Source organism: Diaphorina citri, unplaced genomic scaffold (genome assembly GCF_000475195.1).
Source record: "Diaphorina citri unplaced genomic scaffold, Diaci psyllid genome assembly version 1.1 scaffold666, whole genome shotgun sequence".
In the NCBI taxonomy this organism is placed as follows: Eukaryota; Metazoa; Arthropoda; class Insecta; order Hemiptera; family Psyllidae; genus Diaphorina; species Diaphorina citri.
In genome coordinates this window covers 86,832-96,346 of record NW_007378099.1, presented here as the reverse complement: position 1 = coordinate 96,346, position 9,515 = coordinate 86,832, and the positions used below count along the sequence as shown (strand labels likewise).

The 9,515-nt window shown below is 38.9% G+C and overlaps 2 protein-coding genes across 5 annotated transcripts in view; one reads left to right on the top strand and one right to left on the bottom strand.

Moving 5' to 3' along the window:
• LOC103511028 overlaps positions 1-5,450 on the bottom strand; it is a 12,674-nt gene extending 7,224 nt beyond the window's left edge. The window contains exon 1 of the mRNA XM_017444835.2: positions 5,373-5,450. The gene's annotated coding sequence lies outside the window, so the exon portion shown is untranslated. The remainder of the gene's footprint in view (positions 1-5,372) is intronic.
• LOC103511029 (ras GTPase-activating protein-binding protein 1) overlaps positions 1-9,515 on the top strand; it is a 20,628-nt gene that overhangs the window by 6,670 nt on the left and 4,443 nt on the right. The window contains exons 1-7 of one of the 4 annotated variants that reach the window (XM_017444832.2): positions 310-505; positions 1,521-1,721; positions 2,318-2,459; positions 3,116-3,259; positions 3,460-3,561; positions 4,109-4,279; positions 8,299-8,568. In XM_017444832.2, the coding sequence (XP_017300321.1) occupies positions 1,624-1,721; positions 2,318-2,459; positions 3,116-3,259; positions 3,460-3,561; positions 4,109-4,279; positions 8,299-8,568 (927 nt within the window). In that variant the 5' untranslated portion in view covers positions 310-505; positions 1,521-1,623. Of the gene's footprint in view, positions 1-307; positions 506-1,520; positions 1,722-2,317; positions 2,460-3,115; positions 3,362-3,459; positions 3,562-4,108; positions 4,280-8,298; positions 8,569-9,515 lie in introns of those variants that run through there. The other 3 variants (XM_026824912.1, XM_017444833.2, XM_026824911.1) reach the window with 3 other exon arrangements.

The window sequence follows — 9,515 nt, the reverse complement described above, 5'->3', positions numbered from 1 at the left end:
GGGGTGTGGGATGAGCAGCAAAATCAAACGAGCCCGATCCATGACGAAAGCTGTATGCAAAATATAAAAACAAAAGAAGTTAAAATAAAATTGAAGGTGATTAACCTAAAATGGAATTTCGGGCTGATTGATAGTCAGGCCAAGTACCTACTCAAAATGATCCAATGGACATATCGAATGATCCAGTTTTATGGAACGGACTAGAAAACACGAAGAAGAAAAATCGAAATTATATGGACACCCTGTATGATAATAATGGCTACCCAACTCGGCTTCACCAGGAAATCGGGTAAAATATTGTGCTACCTCTCCTCCACCTCCATGATAAACACAAACTTTTTTTCTCCAATCAAAAATTTATCATTGTTCAAATTTTGGTATGCAACTTTTCTTTTTAAGTTCTCTTTTCTTATTTCAAGTCGTTTAAAAGTGTACTTAAGCTTTTCTAAACTTTAGGAGAAACCTCCTAGAAGAAGTGGTATAAGGTTTTGTGAAAACATCACAGGTAAGTCCACTTGAAATCAAGAACGTTAGTCCATGCTATGCTACCCACTCCGAAGTTAGAAGCCTATTTTTATTCCGCGTAAATGTCTATTATCTCTACTTTACAGGAAAATTCTGAGGTAAAATTGTAGTTCTGAAAGCAATTTTCATCACTTAGATCAGTTTCCTCAACATAGGTTTCGGTTATACCACGGGCGACTGGTCAAAAGATACTGATTGTATACCATGCTTTTCCCATTGTTTAGCTGTTGCCTTGTTTCTTCTTCAAAAGGAAGTACTGAAGTCTTTGATTGTTTTTTAGTTCCAAGTCAGATTTTGTGGATGAATACTTCATTCAATCTATTCTGAAAGCACAGGTTTTCAAGTTTTCTTAATACCTATCTAGAGGTTGAGATTGGACCTTAGACAGGTCTGGCTTCATAAGGTTAGTATGCTGTTCACATGCACTTTGTGCTTGGGAGGGGGGCTTTGCATGTTGGCTACGCGGAGTTGCATATACGGTCATGTGGGGTTGTGCATCGGATCACACTTTGTGCTCCCTTGTTTACAGTTGCACTGCGCACTTCTGGGGGCTTTGCGGGGTGATCATGAGGTTGCACTTTGTGCTCCCAGAGCTTTGCCCCTTAGACCTTATATCATCCCTGAGTTTTATCTCAAAGAAATGAAAACTGAAAACTAAAAGTGATAGAAAATATTAAACGTAGAAAAAGTTTTGCTGGCCTCAAACCTTGTCCCCTGTGTATTTCTTACGGGGAACTAAAAAAACGTCAATATCTTGGGAACGGTTTGTAATTTTGGGAGTTTCCAATTTTTCCCAATATGTAGAAAAAAAAGGAATCCAATGGTGAAAACCGCATCTTCCTAGCTCATCTAGAAGTGGGTTAGAATTTGTTTGAGTGAGTGAGTGAGTGAGTCAGTCAGTTACACAAGGGGCTGTATAATGTAATAATTAATATATATATTATGAATAAGTGCTCTATAGCTGGTTTCATAACATTACAATGCCCTTCTTTCAGCTATTTATAAATGCAAATCTAAGAACCTGTTAGTAGCAGTGGCAAAATCACCCCTCAACAATTGTGAAGTCAAAGCTTATTTGTGTCAAAGACAACTGTTGAAATGGTCATGGAAGTCACTCCCAGCCCTCAATGCGTGGGGCGTGAATTTGTGCGTCAGTATTACACCTTACTGAACCAAGCCCCAGCACACTTGCATCGGTAAGAGTTGTAACAATGTTAATGCTTAAGTGTATCTAGCGTGGGGCGCGAATTTGTGCGTCAGTATTACACCTTACTGAACCAAGCCCCAGCACACTTGCATCGGTAAGAGTTGTAACAATGTTACTTAATGCTCAAGTGTATCTTGGAAAATACGGGAACTGACTAATAAACAGAAAAAAATACAAAAAAAGTTTAAAAAGATAGGTAGGTACGTACGAAAAACACAAAAACCTGCGAGTCAAGTAGGTAGTGTAGTGTAGGTATACATGAAATCTTTTCAAGGATGTTTAAGTTCCAAGTACAAAGTATTTAAGAAAATATATATTTTTGCTTTCCAAGTCCAATTGACAAGACCTTATTTTATCATGCTTTCAGATTCTACAGTGAAAACTCCCTATTTATTCACGGAGGTCTAGATAAGTGTATCTAAATTTTACCAATTGACATGGGAGTTTATAGACCTAACAAATGCAAAAGGTTTGACATGAAATCTTTTCAAGGATGTTTAAGTTCCAAGTACAAAGTATTTAAGAAAATATACATTTTTGCTTTCCAAGTCCAATTGACAAGTCCTTATTTTATCATGCTTTCAGATTCTACAGTGAAAACTCCCTATTTATTCACGGAGGTCTAGATGCTCCCAACAGAGAGACGAAGCAAGTGGTGGGCCAGGAACAGATTCATGAGCATATTCAGCAGTTGAACTTCCGGGACTGTCATGCCAAGATTAGACAGGTAATTTAATGGGCGTTTATAAAAGCAAGTGGTGGGCCAGGAACAGATTCATGAGCATATTCAGCAGTTGAACTTCCGGGACTGTCATGCCAAGATCAGACAGGTAATTTAATGGGCGTTCATTTCACCTTGAATATTGTTATTTCTGGGTGTCCAAAGGGCTTAAACACCAATCCTTCCAACACCGTGAGATGGTACCATACCTACCGGGTAAAAATCGGGAAATCCGTATTTTTTCACCATTTTGCTAGTTTGTACCGTATATGCCGAAAAAAAAGTTGGCAACCCTAATACCTACCTATCTCATGGACACAGAAAAGAAAGTACCTTGGAAATATGTGGTCTGCTAAACTGACATTTGACAAATGAAAAAATTTCCAAGTTGCTGTCTTTTCAATAGAGAGCATTTCACCTTGAATATTGTTATTTCTGGGTGTCCAAAGGGCTTAAACACCAATCCTTCCAACACCGTGAGATGGTACCATACCTACCTATCTCATGGACACAGAAAAGAAAGTACCTTGGAAATATGTGGTCTGCTAAACTGACATTTGACAAATGGAAAAATTTCCAAGTTGCTGTCTTTTCAATAGAGGTTTTTTCTTCTTTGATTGGTATCTAAACCAAACTAACCCCTCATATTTGATTCTAAACAGGTTGACTCTCAAGCAACCTTGGGAAACGGTGTTGTGGTTCAGGTCAGTGGTGAACTTTCCAATGGAGGTCAACCCATGCGTCGCTTCACCCAGACCTTTGTCTTGGCTGCTCAGTCACCCAAGAAGTACTACGTACACAATGACATCTTCCGTTATCAGGACTTTTTGGTTGATGAGGAAGCTGATTTGAGCCGTTCTGATGGAGAGGATGATGTTGAGTGTGAATCCTCAACTGAGATTAACCAGGTAAGGGTTTAAAGAATAATATTTACTTACTGCTTATCTATGAATAACACTTGATCAAACTAAACAGTCCCTTTACCCCAAAGCAGTAAGTATGGTACATCTTCCGTTATCAGGACTTTTTGGTTGATGAGGAAGCTGATTTGAGCCGTTCTGATGGAGAGGATGATGTTGAGTGTGAATCCTCGACTGAGATTAACCAGGTAAGGGTTTTAAGAATAATATTTACTTACTTACTGCTTATCTATGAATAACACTTGATCAAACTAAACAGTAAACAGTCCCTTTACCCCAGAGCAGTAAGTATGGTAAAAATATTCAGTAATATGTTGGTACCTACTTTGAAAAAAAAAAAAAAAATGTAATTTTTTATTATAATCTTTACTGATCCAGTAAGTGGTCATATTCGGGTAGTCTGACTGGGGAAGTTTAAACAGGGAGAATACCAGTCTGAAATTTCCCTTGCTAAAGAAATAGCAAAGGTAAAGTGTGAAGGGTGTGCAAAGGTAGAGTGTGAAGGGTGTCCACTTGTAAAATTTTTTTAGTCCAAAACCAAATGCCCAGACCAATGCAATCACCCCAGGGCTGATTGAGAGGCTGATTCAAATGTCGACCCTGTCTAAACACAGGACAAAGAAGAAGAAGAAGACTGATCAAATGATCATTCTTGGGTAGCTCATTGTCACGTTTTTCCCATTTGGTCCTTAATAGGTATCTGTGTTAATGCCCCCTAATCTTTCTCCTGTACAGAATGGTCAAGGAGGGGACTATTACTCGGGCAGTGCAGGATCGGAAACAATCAACGGAGCCTCTCAACTGATTGAGGATACACCTCCTGCATTCCCCCCTCCCCCCACTGTTACTCAACCAGTGCCGGAAATCACCCAACCTGCACCCCCTGCCCCCACCCCTGCTCCTGTGGTAAGGAACAATATGAAACTATTTGTATTGAAGCACAGGGGCTTTTTGCAACTTGTGTGGATATCACAGTGTTACCAAGGGTTTCCTTTGCTATCTTCTTACACTGGTAATAAGGTCACACAAAAAATGGCCACTCAGAGGTTTAGGTGTGGGGGCAAACCACCCTAAAGAAAGGATTAAGCTTCTACAAATCTACAGTGGTAATACCACCACTAGTTGCTAGGTACTCAATTAAAGTTCTCAGTTGTCCTCACGTGGCTGAGTACACCCCTTTATTCTAGTAGAATTTGGACATTTACTCCATTTCACAGTTTTAAAATATTTGAATATCTAGATAAAAAAAAAATAATAATAATAATAATAATAATAATAATAACAATAATAAGTAAGAAACTTATAAGATTACACAAAACACTAAAAAGACAAAAGGGGAAAGGAGAAAATTTACTTTCTGGCCTTTTACATTAAGAGATAGATGCATACTTATTTCACCACAGCTTCTTCATTTTGAATTTTTTTTGCATTCTTCAATGTCACTCAAAGTATTTGTTTATTGTTGTTTAATCTAATCAAATGGATACCTATTTATCAGTGAATAATTTATTTTTTTTAAAGGACAGAATTTGACCACATTTTAGACCCCATAGAACATTTGAGGGCATTGTAAAGACCCTTTTGAAAACACCAAGAATTACTTGAGCATATTACCTGGCTTTCCTAAGCTCCAGTGGTTCTCCAACCCTCTCTTGATAGGCAGGGATTTCAGGTTCTTGACTGGGTGGGAAAATTTCCTTGGACATTGATCTCACTGAGTTTTTGACAATTTGGGATCCACAGAACACCTGGAAAAACGGACATAGATTATGATACTAAAAATGGAGCTTTAAGAATTAGGACATAGGAAACACATTCTATTTGAACAGGACCTAGTATGAGATCAATCCTTTTCCCGATAGGTAGGTCTGTAAGGAATCAAGTAGGTAAGTACTTACATTGATCTTTTTGAGAGAGTTCATGTTGGTTGTTGGTAGAACTTTAGAACTCGAAAAAATCTTCTTTCAATGTTAAGAACCAAATCAACCAGCCTGATTATCTAACAGTGATAAAATCCTGCAAATTTAACTTGAAAGTTTGCCAAAAAATTGAAGTAAAATTTTTTAGAGCGCAGATTCACAATATTCAAAAAATGGAAAATTCAAATTTTACCGCTCACAGGAATAGCGCGAATTCAGCGATCGGGATACGCAAAATCAAAGGGCTCGTCCAGACGAAAGCTGTATGTAAAATATAAAAACAAAAGAAGTTAAATAAATTGAAGGTGATAACCAAAGGAATTTCCGTGATGATAGTCTAGCCAAGTACTCAAAATGATCCAATGGACATATCGAATGATCCAGTTTTATGGAACGGACTAGAAAACACGAAGAAGAAAAATCGAAATTTTTTGGACACCCTATATGATAATAATGGCTGCCCAACTCGGCTTCACAGTACCTACTCAAAATGATCCAATGGACATATCGAATGATCCAGTTTTATGGAACGGACTAGAAAACACGAAGAAGAAAAATCGAAATTATATGGACACCCTGTATGATAATAATGGCTACCCAACTCGGCTTCACCAGGAAATCGGGTAAAATATTGTGCTACCTCTCCTCCACCTCCATGATAAACACAAACTTTTTTTCTCCAATCAAAAATTTATCATTGTTCAAATTTTGGTATGCAACTTTTCTTTTTAAGTTCTCTTTTCTTATTTCAAGTCGTTTAAAAGTGTACTTAAGCTTTTCTAAACTTTAGGAGAAACCTCCTAGAAGAAGTGGTATAAGGTTTTGTGAAAACATCACAGGTAAGTCCACTTGAAATTCAGACGACACCGAAGCGAATACAATAGTCCGTCCCTTATACCTTTTTATTACTGTTGTAATAATAAAGGAAGGACGGACTAAAAATCGATACGTAGGTATATTGGTGAACTGGTAACGAGCCGCCCTTTAAAAAAAGGGGGAAGTAACAAAATTTTCCATATTAAAGTTGCAGCGGAAAATTCAGGAACTAAAATATTGACGATGGAAGTCAAGACCCAAGTGAAGTGAACGATTGACGAGATTTTGTGGATGAATACTTCATTCAATCTATTCTGAAAGCACAGGTTTTCAAGTTTTCTTAATACCTATCTAGAGGTTGAGATTGGGCCTTAGACAGGCCTGGCTTCATAGGGTTAGTATGCTGTTCACTTGGACTTTGTGCTTGGGAGGGGGGCTTTGTGTGTTTGCTACAAGGAGTTGCAAATACGGTCACATGGGGTTGTGCATGGGGTCACGCTTTGTGCTCCCTTGTTTACAGTTGCACTGTGCACTTCTGGGGGCTTTGTGGGGTGATCATGAGGTTGCGCTTGGGCTTCGCCCCTGAGACCTTATATCATCCCTGAGTTTTATCTCAAAGAAATGAAAACTGAAAACTAAAAGTGATAGAAAATATTAAACGTAGAAAAAGTTTTGCTGGCCTCAAACCTTGTCCCCTGTGTATTTCTTATGGGGAACTAAAAAAATGTCAATATCTTAGGAACGGTTTGGAATTTTGGGAGTTTCCAATTTTTCCCAATATGTAGAAAAAAAGGAATCCAATGGTGAAAACCGCATCTTCCTAGCTCATCTAGAAGTGGGTTAGAATTTGTATGAGTGAGTGAGTGAGTGAGTCAGTTACACAAGGGGCTGTATAATGTATAAATAAGTGCTCTATAGCTGGTTTCATAACATTACAATGCCCTTCTTTCAGCTCTTTATAAATGCAAATCTAAGAACCTGTTAGTAGCAGTGGCAAAATCACCCCTCAACAATTGTGAAGTCAAAGCTTATTTGTGTCAAAGACAACTGTTGAAATGGTCATGGAAGTCACTCCCAGCCCTCAATGCGTGGGGCGTGAATTTGTGCGTCAGTATTACACCTTACTGAACCAAGCCCCAGCACACTTGCATCGGTAAGAGTTGTAACAATGTTAATGCTTAAGTGTATCTAAATTTTACCAATTGACATGGGAGTTTATAGACCTAACAAATGCAAAAGGTTTGACATGAAATCTTTTCAAGGATGTTTAAGTTCCAAGTACAAAGTATTTAAGAAAATATACATTTTTGCTTTCCAAGTCCAATTGACAAGTCCTTATTTTATCATGCTTTCAGATTCTACAGTGAAAACTCCCTATTTATTCACGGAGGTCTAGATGCTCCCAACAGAGAGACGAAGCAAGTGGTGGGCCAGGAACAGATTCATGAGCATATTCAGCAGTTGAACTTCCGGGACTGTCATGCCAAGATTAGACAGGTAATTTAATGGGCGTTTATAAAGATGGCATTTCACCTTGAATATTGTTATTTCTGGGTGTCCAAAGGGCTTAAACACCAATCCTTCCAACACCGTGAGATGGTACCATACCTACCTATCTCATGGACACAGAAAAGAAAGTACCTTGGAAATATGTGGTCTGCTAAACTGACATTTGACAAATGGAAAAATTTCCAAGTTGCTGTCTTTTCAATAGAGGTTTTTTCTTCTTTGATTGGTATCTAAACCAAACTAACCCCTCATATTTGATTCTAAACAGGTTGACTCTCAAGCAACCCTGTATTGGGGGGAATAACTATACTCGTCTTTTACACGTATTTAATTACATAAAAAAACTGACACATGACAAGCTACAGGTTACATACTGACTGAAAAGTTTCGCCTGCGGTCCTGAAGATTACACCTTTGACAAGTCTGCTTCTCTTACTATTGTTGACCAAAATCTTCAGAAAATTCGCCTGCGGCGCCTAATTTTGTGTTTTTTTATAACCAAGTTTTTTAAAATTAGAGACCAAAATATTCGCCTGTGACCATAAAAATTTCAATTTCGTTAATTCTGGTTTCTATAAATTGTAGAGGGGTTAGGGGACTTCACTGTGGGAATCTCTCCCTTTGAGTATAAACAGGGTCTATTCTATTTGCCTAACCCTCACTGTAACCATTCTTCCTCAGGTGCCCGTCACCCAGCAGTTCCCCACGGTGAAGCAAGTGGAAGAGTCCTTACCTCCTGTGACGCAACCCCCCTCTCCACCTGCAGACCCTACCCCTCCCTCCCCTCCCAAGGAGGATGAATGGAAATGGAACGAGCAGACCCCTGTTGAGGCCCCCCGCTCTCCTTCTCCTCCCCCTCCTCCGTCAAATGAACCCAAGACCTACGCCAATCTACTGAAGGGATCTCACTCTCACAGCACCACCAGTAGCTACCAGAAACCTTTGTCCCCAGTGAGTATATCATACATCTTGATATTTTTTTCGACACAGTCGAAAGCCATTGATTGTTGTCGACTGAAACCGTGAAACCAACCACTCTGCCTACATAGTGTCATAGTGACGGCCGTCGACTTCGATCTGCTTTATTGTCCCAAGATCAAAAAGAGCAGGAAAGGATAAGAGAGAAAAAAAAGGGTCGTTTCGAGAAAAAAATTGTTAAAAATGCATTTAATAAAACCTGCCAATTTTCTTCAGTTGGACATTTCGTAGAAGCTTTACCCATTCTTTGGCTGTTTGCCCCCAAGTAGTAGTTGGGCACTTGCCTAAGAATGCATTGAATAAAGTCGTTTCGAGAAAAAAATTGTTAAAAATGCATTTAATAAAACCTGCCAATTTTCTTCAGTTGGACATTTCGTAGAAGCTTTACCCATCCTTTGGCTGTTTGCCCCCAAGTAGTAGTTGGGCACTTGCCTAAGAATGCATTGAATAAAACTTACTTACTTAACTTTAATAAATTGAGCTAAATACTATTTCTTTCAACCCGGATAAGTAAAGTTCAATACCTACAATTTATTTTGTAATCTTATAAGAACAAGATCCATTCACAGTTCACATTTCATAGTTCACACACTGATCGCTCTATCTCTAGAACCACAACACCTAGAAAGCTGAAATTTGGTAGGAATATGCCACATCCACTTTCATGTCCACCTCCACTTTTGCCGCCTCTTACTTTTTCACCTCCACCTCCACTTTCACCTCCACCTCCATTTTCTTCTCCACTTTCACTTCCACCTCCATTTTCGCCTCCACCTCCATTTTCACTTCCACCTCCACTTCCATTAGGTTAGGTTAGATTAGGTTGGGTTAGGTTAGGTTAGGTTAGGTTGGGTTGGGTTAGGTTAGGTTGAGTTAAGTTAGGTTGGGTTGGGTTGGGTTGGGTTAGGTTAGGTTGGGTT